Below are 16,018 nucleotides of genomic sequence, written 5' to 3' on the forward strand. Positions count from 1 at the left end.
GTTGCCCGGAGAGGGCTGGGAGGGTTTTGAACCAGCTGAACCACTCTCTCCTGTTGAGGCTTTCCCGGCAGGGAAGGCTCTGCTGGCACCGCCCTGGCACGGCTCCCCTCTCTTCTGCTCCCAGTGCTCCGGCCGTCTCTCTCCTTTCCCCACGGCAGGGGCTGTCTGTGCCAGCCCCCTCGCAGGGGGAGCCAGGGTGGTGATGTGCACGCTGCTCGCATCGTCTTCATCGCTTGGGCTCTGCTCGCTCTCTGTCCCTTCTCTCTGGAGCGTGGCTTCCTGCGCTGCTGTCTGGCTCCTGTTGCCTGTCTGCCTGTGCTGTCGTGTGTCTCCTGTCGTGCCACACATCTTCTGGAAGCTGGCGTCACCGGCTCGTGCGGTGGCCCAGGGGCCGAAGCCATTCCACGCGCATCTGCCACCCCTCCGCTGTCTCGGCAGTGTGCGGCTGGGCCAGCATCGATTCCACGGCACGATCGCATCCCTTGTGATTTGTCTCTCTCTCCCCTCTCTGTCCCCTGCACCCTCTTTCCCCTCCAGAAAGCCGCCGAGAAGCTGAAAGAGGAGGAGAGGAAGCGGCTGGCGGAGGTGGAGGCGCAGCTGGAGAAGCAGCGGCAGCTGGCCGAGGCCCACGCCAAAGCCAAGGCACAGGCAGAGGCGGAGGCGCGGGAGCTGCAGCTCCGCATGCAGGAGGAGGTCACCCGGCGGGAGGTGGTGGCCGTGGATGCCGAGCAGCAGAAGCAGAACATCCAGCAGGAGCTGATGCAGCTGCGGCAGAACTCGGACCACCAGATCAAGTCCAAGGTGAAGCTGATCGAGGAGGCTGAGTACAACCGCAAAAAGGTGGAGGAGGAGATCCGCCTGATCCGCCTGCAGCTGGAGAGCACCGAGAAGCAGCGGGAGAGTGCAGAGACAGAGCTGCAGGAGCTGCGGGCGCGTGCCGAAGATGCCGAGCGGCAGAAGCGGCAGGCACAGGAGGAGGCCGAGCGCCTGCGCCGGCAGGTGAAGGAGGAGAGCCAGAAGAAGCGGGAGGCGGAGGAGGAGCTGAAGCGCAAGGTGCAGGCCGAGCGCGAAGCAGCCCGGGAGAAGCAGAAGGCAGTGGCAGACCTGGAGCAGCTGCGGCTGCAGGCAGAGGAGGCTGAGCGACGCATGCGGCAGGCAGAGGCCGAGAAGGACCGGCAGATCCAGGTGGCCCAGGAGGTGGCCCAGCGCAGCGCTGAGGCCGAGCTGCAGAGCAAGAGGCTCTCTTTCGCCGAGAAGACAGCGCAGCTGGAGCTGTCGCTGCAGCAGGAGCACGATGTGGTGGCCCAACTGCAGGAGGAGGCCGAGCGGCTCAAGAGGCAGCAGCTGGAGGCCGAGCGCTCGCGGGAGGAGGCTGAGAAGGAGCTGGAGCGCTGGCGGCAGAAGGCCAACGAGGCGCTGCGCCTGCGTCTGCAGGCTGAAGAGGTGGCCCACAAGAAGTCACTGGCACAGGAGGAGGCCGAGAAGCAGAAGGAGGATGCTGAGCGCGAGGCCCGCAAACGTGCCAAGGCAGAGGAGGTGGCCGTGCGGCAGAAGGAGCTGGCGGAGGAAGAGCTGGAAAAGCAGCGGGAGCTGGCAGAGGGCACAGCCCAGCAGAAGCTGGCAGCGGAGCAGGAGCTGATCCGGCTGAAGGCAGAGATGGAGAACGGGGAGCAGCAGCGCCTGCTCCTGGAGGAAGAGCTCTCGCGGTTGAAGGGTGAGGTAAACGAGGCCATCCAGAGGAGGAAAGAGCTGGAGGAGGAACTGGCCAAGCTGCGGGCAGAGATGGAGGTCCTGCTGGAGAGCAAGGCCAAGACAGAGGAGGAGTCGCGCTCCAGCAGTGAGAAGTCCAAGCAGCGGCTGGAGGCGGAGGCCAACAAGCTGCGGGAGCTGGCCGAGGAGGCCGCCCGCCTGCGCGCCCTCTCCGAGGAGGCCAAGCGGCAGCGGCAGCTGGCAGAGGACGAGGCCACCCGGCAACGGGCTGAGGCCGAGCGCATCCTGAAGGAGAAGCTGGCGGCCATCAACGAGGCCTCACGGCTGAAGGCAGAGGCGGAGATCGCGCTGAAGGAGAAGGAGGCGGAGAACGAGCGGCTGCGGCGGCTGGCGGAGGACGAGGCCTACCAGCGCAAGCTGCTGGAGGAGCAGGCGGCCCAACACAAGCAGGACATCGAGGAGAAGATTGCCCTGCTGAAGCGCTCCTCAGAGAGCGAGCTGGAGAGGCAGAAGGGGCTCGTGGAGGATACGCTGCGGCAGCGGCGGCAGGTGGAGGAGGAGATCCGCGCCCTCAAGGCCAGCTTCGAGAGGGCCTCAGCTGGCAAGAGCGAGCTGGAGCGGGAGCTGAACCGCATCCGTGGGGAGGCAGAGGAGGTGCAGCGCAGCCGGGAGCAGGCGGAGCGGGAGGCTGAGCGGCAGCGGGCGCTGGCGCTAGAGGAGGAGGGCCGCCGGCGCGAGGCCGAAGAGAAGGTGCAGGCCATCCTGGCGGCCGAGGAGGAGGCCGGGCGGCAGCGGCGGCTGGCCCTGGAGGAGGTGGAGCGGCTGCGGGCCATGGTGGAGGAGGCGCGGCGGCAGAAGGAACTGGCGGAGAAGGAGTCGGAGCGGCAGATCCAGCTGGCACGGGAGGCGGCGCAGAAGCGGATTGCAGCGGAGGAGAAGGCGCACCTGGCTGCCGTGCAGCAGAAGGAGCAGGAGCTGCTGCAGACGCGCCAGCAGGAGCAGAGCCTCCTGGACCGGCTGCGCGAGGAGGCTGAGCGGGCCCGGCGGGCGGCTGAGGAGGCTGAGTTTGCTCGTGGCAAGGCCGAGCAGGACGCCAGCTTGTCCCGGCAGCGCGTGGAGGAGGCTGAGCGGCTGAAGCAGCGGGCAGAGGAGGAGGCGCAGGCCAAGGCACAGGCGCAGGCGGACGCAGAGAAGCTGCGGAAGGAGGCCGAGCTGGAGGCAGCGAAACGGGCGCAGGCGGAGCAGGCGGCCCTGAGGCAGAAGCAGCTGGCCGACGCCGAGATGGAGAAACACAAGAAGTTTGCCGAGCAGACACTGCGACAGAAGGCGCAGGTGGAGCAGGAGCTGACCAAGGTGAAGTTGCAGCTGGATGAGACAGACCACCAGAAGGGCATCCTGGATGAGGAGCTGCAGCGGCTGAAGGAGGAGGTGACAGACGCCGTCCGGCAGAAAGCCCAGGTGGAGGAGGAGCTCTTCAAGGTGCGGGTGCAGATGGAGGAGCTGGCCAAGCTGAAGAGCCGCATCGAGGAGGAGAACAAGGCGCTGATCCTCAAGGACAAGGACAACACGCAGAAGTTCCTGGCGGAGGAGGCAGAGAAGATGAAGCAGGTGGCAGAGGAGGTGGCCCGGCTGAGCGTGGAGGCGCAGGAGGCCGCCCGCATGCGGCAGCTGGCTGAGGACGACCTGGCGCAGCAGCGGGCCCTGGCAGAGAAGATGCTGAAGGAGAAGATGCAGGCAGTGCAGGAGGCCACGCGGCTGCGGGCCGAGGCTGAAATGCTGCAGAAGCAGAAGGATTTGGCGCAGGAACACGCCAAGAAGCTGCAGGAGGACAAGGAGCAAATGCAGCAGCGCCTGGCTGAGGAGACCGAGGGCTTCCAGAAGACGCTGGAGGCTGAGCGCCGGCGGCAGCTGGACATCACGGCTGAGGCCGAGCGCCTCAAGCTGCAAGTGGCGGAGATGAGCATGGCCCAGGCCAAGGCTGAGGAGGAAGCCAAGCGGTTCAAAAAGCAGGCGGAGGAGATCAGTGAGAGGCTGCATGAGACTGAGCTGGCCACACAGGAGAAGATGACGATGGTGCACACTCTGGAGATCCAGCGGCACCAGAGCGATGAGGATGCCGAAAAGCTGCGGAAGGCCATCGCTGACCTGGAGAAGGAGAAGGAGAAGCTGAAACAGGAGGCAGCGCTGCTGCAGCAGAAGGCAGAGGAGGTACTGGGCTGCGGGTCCCCCTTAGTGGTGGTGGTACACAGGGAGGCTGTCCCTCTTCCCAGCCAGCCCACACCATCCCTGGGCGGTCCCCAGGGACCATCACTGGGGATGGTGGGGCTGGACCGCCTGTGCAGGTCAGGGATGTGCGTAGAGTTGGAGGCGGTGGAGCAAAGTCCTCAGGCAGCGTCGGAGCAGGACCCCAAACCCCTGGAGCCATGGAGGTGGGATCCCCACCGCCTGGGCTGGCTCTTCCACCCCATGGCACGTCCTGCCGTGTTCCTCTCTGTGCCCAGCTCCCCGCCTGAGTGCTGGGGGTTCCCTCGTGTCCTTCCCCTGGTCATCCTGCCTCATGTTGTGTGTGGCTCCCTAACCCCGGCTCTGCTCCTTAGCTCTTACCTGTTGTAGAGAGTGTGTGGGTGACTGTGCCTCCGTGCCACCCCTGCCGCCCGTCCCCCTGCCTCAGCCCACCCTCAGTCCCCCACTGCCCTCCTGGGTGTCTGACTGCACTGTTCTCTCTCCCACCCCAGATGCAGGTGGCCCAGCAGGCTCAGCTCCGTCAGGAGACGCAGCTCCTGCAGCAGAGCTTCCTGACGGAGAAAGATGCCCTGCTGCAGAAGGAGAAGTTCATTGAGGAGGAGAAATCAAAGCTGGAGAAGCTCTTTAAGGATGAGGTGAACAAAGCCCAGAACCTGAAGGCAGAGCAGGAGCGGCAGCAGCGGGAGATGGAGCAGGAGAAGCAGCAGTTGAAAGCTATGTTAGAGGAAGCCAAGAAGCATCAGAAGGAAGCTGAGGAAAACGTCCGGCACAAGCAGGAGGAGCTACAGCAGCTGGAGAGGCAGCGACAGCAGCAGGAGAAACTTCTGGAAGAAGAGAACCAGAAGCTGAGGGAGAGGCTCGAGCAGATGCAGGAGGAGTACAAGGCTGCCCTGGCCCAGAGACGGGAGATCATGATCCAGACAGATGACCTGCCTGGGGAGGCGGTTACGACAACGCAGCTGCTGGATGTCAAGGCTGTGCCCAATGGCCGGGATGCAGTGGATGGCTTAGCCCAGAATGGGGAGCCGGAGTTCGCCTTTGACGGCATCCGGCAGAAGGTGTCAGCAGAGAAGCTGGCTGATGCCGGCATTCTGAGCAGGGAGAACTTGGACAAGTTGGCGAAGGGTGTTGTGAGTGTGGGCGAGCTCTCTCAGAGGGAGGATGTCAAGAAGTACCTGCAGGGCAAGAGCAGCATTGCCGGTTTGCTGATCAAACCCTCCAACCAGAAGATGAGCATCTACGAAGCCATGAAGAAGAAGCTGCTCAGCCCAGGCACAGCGCTGGTGCTCCTGGAGGCACAGGCTGCTTCTGGCTTCATCATTGACCCTGTGCGGAATGCAAGGCTCTCGGTGAACGAGGCGGTGCGAGAGGGGGTGATCGGGCCAGAGCTGCACAACAAGATGCTGTCGGCCGAGCGGGCTGTCACCGGCTATAAGGATCCGTACACAGGTGACAAGATCTCCCTGTTCCAGGCCATGCAGAAGGATCTGATCGTCAGGGACCACGGCATCCGCCTGCTCGAGGCCCAGATTGCCACTGGTGGCATCATCGATCCTGTCAACAGCCACCGCCTGCCTGTGGAAGCCGCCTACAAGCGTGGCTACTTCGATGAGGAGATGAATCAGGTCCTGTCTGACCCCACTGATGACACCAAGGGCTTCTTTGATCCCAACACTCAGGAGAACCTCACCTACCTGCAGCTCATGGAGCGGTGCGTGACTGACCCCGACACAGGGCTGTGCCTCCTGCCGCTCACTGACCAAGCAGCCAAAGGCAGGGAGCTGGTCTACACCGACAAGGAAGCCAAGGACGTCTTCAAGAAGGCCACAGTGACAGCACCGTTTGGCAAGTTCCAAGGGAAGACGATGACCATCTGGGAGCTCATCAACTCTGAATATTTCACTGAGGACCAAAGGCGGGACCTGATCCAGCAGTACAGGACTGGCAAGATCACAGTGGAGAAGATCATCAAGATCGTCATCACGGTTGTGGAGGAAAGTGAGAAAAAGAGCCAGATGTGCTTTGAGGGCCTGCGGGGCCCCGTGCCTGCTGCCGAGCTGCTGGAGAGCAAGATCATCAACAAGGACCTCTACAACCAGCTGCACCAGGGCAAGAAGTCCGTAAAGGACGTGGCAGAGATGGAATCTGTACGGCAGTACCTGAAGGGCGTGGATGCCATCGCTGGTGTCCTGGTGGAGTCTACGGGTCAGAAGCTCACCTTCTACGAGGCCCTGAAGAGAAACCTGCTGAGGCCAGAGGTTGCCCTGTCCCTGCTGGAGGCACAAGCTGCCACCGGCTACATCATTGACCCTGTGGGTAACAAGCTCTTCTCCGTGGACGAGGCAGTGAAGGCTGAGGTGGTGGGGCCGGAGTTCCATGAGAAGCTGCTGTCGGCAGAGAAGGCGGTGACTGGCTACAAGGATCCCTACACGGGTCAGACGGTTTCTCTCTACCAAGCACTCCAGAAGGGCCTCATCCCCAGCGACACTGGGCTCCGGCTGCTGGATGTCCAGCTTGCCACTGGCGGCATCATCGACCCCGTCAACAGCCACCGGCTCCCGCTTGAGGTCGCCTACAAGCGCGGCTACTTCGACCCAGAGATAAACAAGGCTCTGACTGAGTTCCAAGATGAAGCCAAGGCTTTCTACTGTCCCAACACCCAGGAACACCTCACCTATGCCCAGCTGCAGAAGAGCTGCCACCGCGACAAGCAGACGGGCCTGTGCCTGCTGCCCCTGTCCGACAAGGCAATCCAGTCACAGCAGGAGGAGGTCTACACCGACAGCCAGGCCAAGGAGTGCTTCGACAAAGCAACCATCGAGGTCCCGGTGGGCAGCATGAAGGGCCAGACAATGACCATCTGGGAACTGATCCACTCTGAATACTTCACAGAGGAGCACAGGCGAGAGCTGCTCCGACAGTACAAGACCGGCAAAGTGACAATCGAGAAGATCATCAAGATTGTGATCACCATCATCGAGGAGGCAGAGACCAAAAAGCAGGAGAAACTGACATTCAGTGGTCTGCGCGCTCCGGTGCCAGCCAGTGAGCTGCTGGAGTCCTGCATCATCAGCAAAACCCAATATGAGCAGCTGAAGGAAGGCAAGAAATCAGTGAAGGAACTCTCGGAGACAGATGCGGTGAGGAGATTCCTGCATGGCAGCGACTGCATTGCCGGTGTCTATGTGGAGGCCACCAAGGAAAAGCTGAACATCTATGAGGCCATGAGGAGGAACCTGCTGAGACCCAGCACTGCTGTGGTCCTCCTGGAAGCCCAGGCTGCCACTGGGTTCTTGATCGACCCTGTGAAGAACCGTAAACTGTACGTCAACGAGGCGGTGAAGGCTGGCATTGTCGGGCCTGAGCTGCATGAGAAGCTGCTGTCGGCCGAGAAGGCTGTCACGGGGTACAAGGATCCCTACTCGGGCGATACCATCTCCCTGTTCCAGGCCATGAAGAAAGGGCTGATTGTCAAGGAGCACGGCATCCGTCTGCTCGAGGCCCAGATCGCCACCGGTGGCATCATCGACCCCGTGCACAGCCACCGCCTGCCCGTGGAGGTGGCCTACAAGCGTGGCTACTTCGACGAGGAGATGAACCGGACCCTCTCCGACCCCACTGATGACACCAAGGGCTTCTTCGACCCCAACACTCAGGAGAACCTCACCTATGTGCAGCTGAAGGAGAGGTGCATCGAGGATCCCGAGACAGGCCTGTACCTGCTGCCTCTGCGGGAGCCTGAGAAGCCAAAAGTGGTGGAAACCACTCACGTGTACACAGAAGCTGAGACACGGAAGGTGTTTGAGGAGACACAGGTGGACATCCCTGTGGGCAGCCGGGCAGGCTCCTCCATGTCACTGTGGGATGTCATGCACTCGGACCTGCTGCCCGAGGAGCAGCGTAAACATCTCATGGAGGAGTTCCAGTCGGGCCGCGTGTCCAAGGAGCGCATGATCATCATTATCATCGAGATCATCGAGAAGACCGAGATCATCCGGCAGCAGAATCTCACGTCCTATGACTACGTCCGGCGCCGCATCACAGCTGAGGACCTCTTCGAGGCCAAGATCATCACACAGGACATCTACAACCTACTGAAACAGGGCTCCAAAACCTTCCGGGAGCTCCTGGATGTGGAGACTGTCTGGAAGTACCTTTACGGGTCAGGCTGCGTGGCTGGCATCTACATCCCCTCCTCCAAGCAGACTCTCAGTGTCTACCAGGCACTGAAGAAGGGGCTGATCAATTCTGAAGTGGCCCGCTCCCTCCTGGAGGCCCAGGCAGCCACCGGCTTCATGATCGACCCCACAAAGAATGAAATGCTGACTGTTGATGAGGCGGTCAGGAAGGGGGTGGTGGGGCCAGAGATCCACGACCGGCTCCTGTCAGCAGAGAGGGCTGTGACCGGCTACAGAGACCCCTACAGTGAACAGAAGATTTCCCTCTTCCAGGCCATGAAGAAGGATCTCATTCCCAGCGAAGAGGCCCTCAAGCTCCTGGACGCCCAGATTGCCACCGGTGGCATAATTGACCCTCACTTGGGCTTCCACCTGCCCTTGGAGGTGGCTCTCCAGCGAGGCTTCATCAACAAGGAGACGTACGACATGCTGTCGGAGCCCAGTGAGGTGCGCAGCTACGTGGACCCCTCCACAGATGAGAAGCTCAGCTACACGCAGCTGCTGAGGCGGTGCCGCAAGGACGAGAACACCCGGCTCCTCCTGCTCCCGCTCTGTGACACACGGAAGCTCACCTTCCGGGGCCTGAGGAAGCAGATCACGGTGGAGGAGCTGGTCCTTTCGCAGGTGATGGACGAAGCCACAGCCCAGCGCCTCCAGGAGGGTCTCACCTCTGTTGAGGAAGTCTCTAAGAACCTGAAGAAGTTCCTGGAGGGCACCAGCTGCATCGCTGGCGTCTTTGTGGACTCCACAAAGGAGCGTCTGTCCATCTACCAGGCCATGAAGAAGGGGATCATCCGGCCTGGCACTGCCTTCGAGCTCCTGGAGGCACAGGCGGCCACGGGCTACGTGATTGACCCCATCAAGGGCCTCAAGCTGACAGTGGAGGAAGCCGTGCGCATGGGCATTGTGGGCCCCGAGTTCAAGGACAAGCTGCTCTCTGCTGAGCGGGCTGTCACTGGCTACCGGGACCCCTACACCGGAAAGCTCATCTCCCTCTTCCAGGCTATGAAGAAGGGTCTGATCCTGAAGGACCACGGGATCCGCCTGCTGGAGGCGCAGATCGCCACGGGAGGCATCATTGACCCTGAGGAGAGCCACCGCCTGCCCGTGGAGGTGGCCTACAAGAGGGGCCTCTTTGATGAGGAGATGAATGAGATCCTGCTGGACCCTAGTGACGACACCAAGGGCTTCTTCGACCCCAACACAGAGGAGAACCTCACCTACCTGCAGCTCATGGAGCGGTGCATCACGGACCCAGAGACCGGCCTGTGCCTCCTGCCTCTGAAGGAGAAGAAGCGGGAGAGGAAGACCTCCTCCAAGTCCTCCGTCCGCAAGCGCCGGGTGGTGATCGTTGACCCAGAGACAGGCAAGGAGATGTCCGTGTATGAAGCCTATCGCAAGGGCCTCATTGACCACCAGACTTACCTGGAGCTGTCAGAGCAGGAGTGCGAGTGGGAGGAGATCACCACCTCCTCCTCCGATGGCGTGGTGAAGTCAATGATCATCGACAGGCGCTCGGGGCGCCAGTATGACATCGACGATGCCATTGGCAAGGGTCTGATTGACCAGTCAGCCCTGGACCAGTACCGCTCGGGCACCCTCTCTATCACTGAGTTTGCTGACATGCTCTCTGGCAACATGGGTGGCTTCCGGTCGCGGTCGTCCTCGGTTGGATCCTCCTCCTCCTACACTGTCAGCCCAGCCCTGTCACGGACCCAGATCTCCATGTGGACTGACCCAACCGAAGAGACTGGGCCAGTGGCAGGCATCCTGGACACGGACACTCTGGAGAAGGTGTCCATCACGGAGGCGATGCGCCGCAACCTGGTGGACAACATCACAGGGCAGCGCCTGCTGGAAGCCCAGGCCTGCACCGGGGGCATCATCGACCCCAACACCGGTGACAAATGCACCGTCGCCGATGCGGTCACCAAGGGCCTGGTTGACAAGATCATGGTGGACCGCATCAACCTGGCGCAGAAGGCCTTCTACGGCTTTGAGGACCCGCGGACCAAGACGAAGATGTCGGCGGCGCAGGCCCTGAAGAAGGGCTGGCTGTACTACGAGGCCGGGCAGCGGTTCCTGGAGGTGCAGTACTTGACAGGGGGCCTGATCGAGCCCGATGCCCCAGGCCGTGTCTCCCTGGATGACGCGCTGCAGAAGGGCACCATCGACGCGCGGACTGCCCAGAAGCTGCGGGATGTCAACACCTATTCCAAGTACCTCACCTGCCCCAAGACCAAGCTCAAGATCTCCTACAAGGATGCCATGGACCGGAGCATGATCGAGGATGGGACTGGCCTGCGGCTGCTGGAGGCCTCCTCCCAATCCAGCAAGGGCTACTACAGCCCCTACAACATCAGCAGCGCCGGCTCCACCTCTGGATCACGCTCGGGCTCTCGCACCGGCTCCCGCTCAGGCTCCCGGCGTGGCAGTTTTGACGCCACTGGCTCCAGCTTCTCCATGACCTTCTCTTCCTCCTCCTATTCCTCCTCGAGTTTCGGGCGCAGATACACGGGGGGTACCCAGGGCACCGTGGAGGAGGCTGCCCTTGCCCTCGCCCTGGCCGCATCCAGAAGCTGCGGGTGGGAGGCGAGCAGGGAGTTCCCCGGGGTGTCTGGGCCCCTGCTCCGCGTGGCCTGAGACCTGCCAGCCCCCCGAGGCGCCGCCTCACCCGCTCCGCATGTGGCAACGCTGCTGGCTAATCACTAGTATTTTTTTTAATTTTGAACCTCCACTCTTCTCCCAAAGCAGTGCCTCAAGTTTAACCAAAAAGACAAGACTAATAAATTAATATATGCGAATGTGCTGACAGTGTTTGTATATTGAGAGACAAGAGAGAATACACACTACCCTCCCCACCCTGCGCCCCAGGAGCCGGACACCGTTCCTGCTCCTGGCCGTGCCAATCCCGCCGCTGCTCGCACACGGCGCGGCCGAGCCGGACACCAAGAAAACAGTTCCCTGTTTGGATCTAACCACTTAGCACTCTTTTGTAATTAACCTGCCGGCTTCAGCCCCTGCACCCGAAAGGAGGAGACTGCCTTGGCCCTGTGGTGCACCCCACTGCAACCAAAGTGCCAGAGGAGGACATCACCAGCTCCTCGGCACTGGACAGCCAGACACACCACACCAGCCCTGAAGCTGCTGCCTGGACCCCTTCCACGCGCCCTCAGTGCAGCGAGGAGGGGGCTCTGCACCCCGGCCCCCCGAGCTGCCCCATCTCCCTGCCTTGGCCTCCCGGCACGTCCCCACCACCACGCCGCAGAGCCGGTGCCCTGACCGTAAGTGCCGCGCTGGCGCTGCCCGGTGCTTCCGCGCCCTGCGGGGGGACCTGCCTCCGCTCGCCACTTCGCCCGCCGAGGGGCTTCGCTGCGTGCCCGCCTCCGCCAGCCCACCCGCTCACCCGTCCTCCGGGACGCGCCCGCCGCGGTCGGCCGGTCTGTCTGTCAGTCTCTCCGTGTATCTGGGAAGTGCTTCTGCTTGAGGTTGATTTCCTCACACTCATGTGGCTCCGTGACCCGTTGGCAGGTGTCTGCCAGGGCCCGCGCCCCAGCCTGGGTCTGCGCAGCTCCTGCCCCCAGAACCCCCCAGAGCCGTGGGGGTTTTCCTGACCCTCACAAAGGGTATGAGGGCCATGGGACCCCTGCAGCACAGGGTGGGCCGTGGGCTGCTGTAGCAGCCTGGCACACACTCACGTTAGAAATAGGCAGATTTCTGTAAAAACAGCCTCCTTTTCCTTCTTCGCGGTAATTCCATCCCCCCGGTTCATCCCCATGCCGGCGCTAACGCGCTCTCTCTCTGGCAGACGTCTTTTTCCAGTCCCAACAAAGACCTCCCAGTGCCGCTGGGCGAGCTCCTGAGCTGGGTCTCCGACATCAGCAGGTCGTGGATGGGCTCAAGGGGAGCCCCGGAGGCGGCAGCTGCTCGGCCGTGCCCACCTGCGCAGGTAACGCCGACCTCCCCGGTCTGTCCCGGTCCCACAGCAGGTGCGCGGCGCTGACGGCCGGGCTTGGTGGCTTCATTTCATGGATTGTTCTCCCTGTCTCATCCCATCTTTTCTGTTCGCTTTGTTGTAGTGTGGCTGGATGTCCATACCACTTCCCCTCATCGCCGCCATGGAGCCCGTCCCCCGCCCTGAGGCCGGTGGGACCGCACCTGAGGACACAGGGACGTTCTCCCTCACCCTTTGCACTTGCCAGAGTCCCCTGACAGAGACTGGGGCCACGGTGCCCGAGCAGCCAATGGCCCAAGAAGCACCCACAGGGTCACCCGGCCCCCACTCGCCCCACACACTCCCTCCTCCCTGGCGATGGCCTCCTGGTGTGGTGTCGGGCTCACTGCGGATCTCCAAAACATCTCCTCCTCCCCACCCGCTCTCATCTGCCACCTGTAAATCCTGTCATGTTACCCTCCGCCTCTGGTGTCATTATTGCTCTCATGACCCCATTCAGCTTTGCATGAGGTGCCCCTGCACGCAGCTCCAGGACAGTCCCCACTCCCGGGGCCCCCCACACCCCGGCCTTCACTCATCGGGACACTGGGGGTCCATGGATTACCCAAACACATCTCTTTTTGGGGGCAAAGGGGCAAAACACTAAACTTGTACATACCCCGAAGTGTCTGTAAAAGGAGCAGTGTGGACCCAGGGCTCCCCTGCAAGGGCAGTAAAGGAGAATCCTCTGAAACCAGCCGGCAGCTCTGCGTGATCTGTTCACTCCCTGGCCCTGCCACCGTGGCCGTGGGCTCCCATTGCCTCCTGCAGCTTCGTGCCATGGGCTGTATGGGCTGCTGCAGGCCGTGGTGAAGTGTGCCAGGGTGCCAGGGGTCTGACCAGCTCCTGGGCCTGGGTGTACCCATGGTGCTGCCAGGCACAGAGCAGGGCCACGGGGTCGTCCCCAGAGCTGGTGGCACAGCTGACACTGCTGGGAGGTCCATGTGGGTGCAGCAGTAGACACCTGGTTTTGGGGAGTGGGTGCTTCTGGTGCTGTGGGGGCTTCTGAGCATTGCTTGTATGAGGACAGACTTGTCCCTTCATCAGTGGGGCTCTGGACTGGACAGGGACGCTGTCCTCCATGGCACTGTTCCCATGTGTGCTGCTACCACTGCCAGTGCCATGGCCTCTGCCCGGTGTGGGCTGTGCTGTGGGCGCTCTCTTTGGGCAGTGGGGGCTGTTGGGGTGGATCGCAGTGGTCAGCTGTGGGGCTGAGGGGCTTTGGGGGGATGTGATGGCCTGGCAACCTCTGGTAGGACAGCAGCATTCAGAAGGGAAAGCCCAGCAAACCTGGAGATGTCAGTGCAGCCACTGGCACAGGTGGCTCGAGGGGTCTGTCCAGCCCAGTGAGGCAGGTGCAGCCCAGGCTGGGACTCCCCGAGCACAAGGGTCACCCCACGGCAGCGCTAGGAGCGCCAGGCACTGTGCCAGGAGCGCCAGGGCTGTCAGGACCTTGCAGGACCCCTTCAACGTCCAGGGGCTGCTGGGGTCTCAACTGTGCCAGGGCCAGCCAAGCATGTCAGCAGCCCCGGGTGGGGCTGGCCGGGACAGATGGTGATGGCTGGGCAGGACGTTAATTGCATTGTCCACCAGCAATTAACTGCGGCGTCCGTCTGTCCCCACCAGCAGTGGGATGAGGCCGTTAGGCACAACCGGGCTGGGGGGGGGACTCAGGGGGGCTGCAGGCTGCTGCAGCCATTGGGGGGCTCAGGAAGGGCCCCAGAACAGCAAGACATTCCCACAAGCTGCTCAGAGCCCTGCCCCACCTCACTGGTCCCCCAGATATTCCTTGTGTCCCCCAGATGTTCCCTGCTCCCCCAGATATTCCTTGCTTACCTCCCAACTTCCTGACTCCTCCCCCAGGGTGAGTAACCTCTCCTAAAGCTCATGAGACCACCAAGAGCCCTCTGACCCATGGCCCAGTCCCATCTCATGGCCTGGAAGCCCCTCACACCCCCCCATCCCCAACACTGGTGGGTCCAACTCAGTTTCCCGGTGAGAAACGCCTCTGCTCCCAGGCCCAGCCGTGGGACTCACATCCATGTGCCAGGAGGGGACCCTCTCCCCCAGACCCCTTCGGCCCCATGCCAGGGACCTTCCCTGGTGTGGCTGAGGCAGTGGGATCCCCTGCAGTGGCTGGCAAAGGAGGGTGAGGAGGGTGGAATGCCCCGAGATCCAGGCTCGAGGGTGAGCCAGCCTCTTCCCCCACCCAGCACCCTGTCCCCTGCCCACGGACACTCTCCATCATCTTGTGCTGCTCCATGTCACCCTCCTGCCCCACCGATACCCCCTGTCCCTCCCACAGCCCCTTCAGCACCGAGCGCCGGCAGTGACCCGGCCAAAGCCAAACTCGTCACCATGGAGAACTCCACGATTTTCCCCATTTTAATGCCCTGCATGTCATCCCGCCCTGCTGCTGCGGAGGCTGGAGCTCACCCTCCCGCTCCCCCGAGTTAAACCATCCCTCAGAACCGCGCTGGCACGGCAGGCACCGGGTGCCTCCCCGGCCGTGCAGGGGTCCCTCGCCCCCCGCCGGCGTTCGGGGCGTGAGCGGCAGCACCGCCCGGTCCTGGCCGTGCTCCGTCGGGCGGGACCCGTGGCCAGTCCCAAGCGTGGCCGTGGCCACCGGCTCGGCCCTGCTGGCACGGAGCAGCTGCCAGCTCGCTGTGCCCACCGCCCCGGGCGCTGCTGGCTCGGCCCCCGCCGCGCCGGGAACGCTCTGTTCAGCTTCTCCACAAAGGCCGGCCGGCCTCTCCCACGCCCCCCCCGAGCCGGGCCGCTGAACCTCCCCATGGCCAGCGACCCCAGACCCCCCCGGCCGTGCCGCTGAGGCTCGGAGCCCGGGTGCGCCGGCCAAGGGCGGCTGTGCCCCGTGTGAAGCGCTGCTGCTCCGTGCCCCTGAGCCGCTGCTGGCTGGAGCGGTGAATCCCCCGGTCCCCGCTGCGAGCGGGGACGGTGCTGGCCCAGCGCTGCCGCTCCGTGCCCCTGAGCCGGGGCCGCTGCTGGCTGGTGGGATGAATCCCCGGTGGAGCAGCGATGGTCGCTCCGTGCCCCTGTGCCAGGGCCGCTGCTGGCTGGAGGGATGAATCCCCCGGTCCCCGTTGCGAACGGGGACGGTGCTGCCCCAGCGCTGCAGCCGCCACGTCCCGCCGGGCACCGGGCAGCCCCCGGGCACCAGGGCCAGTCGGACGCGGTGTTGCGGTGCGGGCAGCGCGGTGCGGGACCGGGAGCTGCTGCCAGGCAGCTCCAGAGCTGTTTGCTCCGGCTCTCACGGGCAGCCCGCGGTGTCCGGTGCCCGAGCCGGGGCTGGGAGCTGCTCTGGACCGGCCCCCGCAATGTGCCGGGGCAGGAGGCGGCTGTGGGACCCTCACAGGGATGGGGGCACCCAGTGTGTCCCAGCACCCGTTTGGGGTTTGCTGCTCCTCGCAGTCCCGTGTCTCTTGGCACGTCCCGACTGGAGCAGCCGGTGCAGCCGTGCTGGCACCGTGTCTGGGGCAGGCTGGCAGCGATCATCGGGGCTCCAGCCCCAGCCCCAGCCCCAGCAGCCCCGGCTGAGTTTGGGCTGGAAGAGCTTTTCCCAGTGCACACCTGAGGCAGCATCCTCCACCTGCCTGGTTCCCTGTGCCCAACCCCTGGCAGCAGGGCTGGCACTGTCACACTGCAGTCCTGCCCTGGGATGGGGGCACACGGGATCAGGGACCACCGGCGTGGGGCAGGAGGGCTGCAGGACCACCTGTGACTGCTCTGGAGCTGCCACAACCCCACGAGGCACGGTGGCCCCGGCTGTGCCATCCTGCTCCCTCCCTGCACCTGGCCCTGGCAGGGGGAAGCACGGTGCTGCTGGTGGCTTTTCCAGCTGGTGGGTGGCACTGGTGCCCGCGCTGGGGCAGGT

The 16,018-nt window shown here is 63.4% G+C and overlaps 1 protein-coding gene across 1 annotated transcript in view; it reads left to right on the forward strand.

The window, feature by feature from the left end:
* PLEC (plectin) overlaps positions 1 to 16,018 on the forward strand; it is a 93,649-nt gene that overhangs the window by 36,732 nt on the left and 40,899 nt on the right. Inside the window, 5 exon segments of the mRNA XM_071418161.1 lie at positions 538 to 3,918; positions 4,446 to 10,773; positions 11,309 to 11,572; positions 11,941 to 12,081; positions 13,929 to 13,990. Coding sequence (XP_071274262.1) covers positions 538 to 3,918; positions 4,446 to 10,773; positions 11,309 to 11,572; positions 11,941 to 12,081; positions 13,929 to 13,990 — 10,176 coding nt within the window.

This window comes from Agelaius tricolor, unplaced genomic scaffold (genome assembly GCF_023055355.1).
Source record: "Agelaius tricolor isolate 1412-34295 unplaced genomic scaffold, bAgeTri1.0.p SCAF_78, whole genome shotgun sequence".
In the NCBI taxonomy this organism is placed as follows: Eukaryota; Metazoa; Chordata; class Aves; order Passeriformes; family Icteridae; genus Agelaius; species Agelaius tricolor.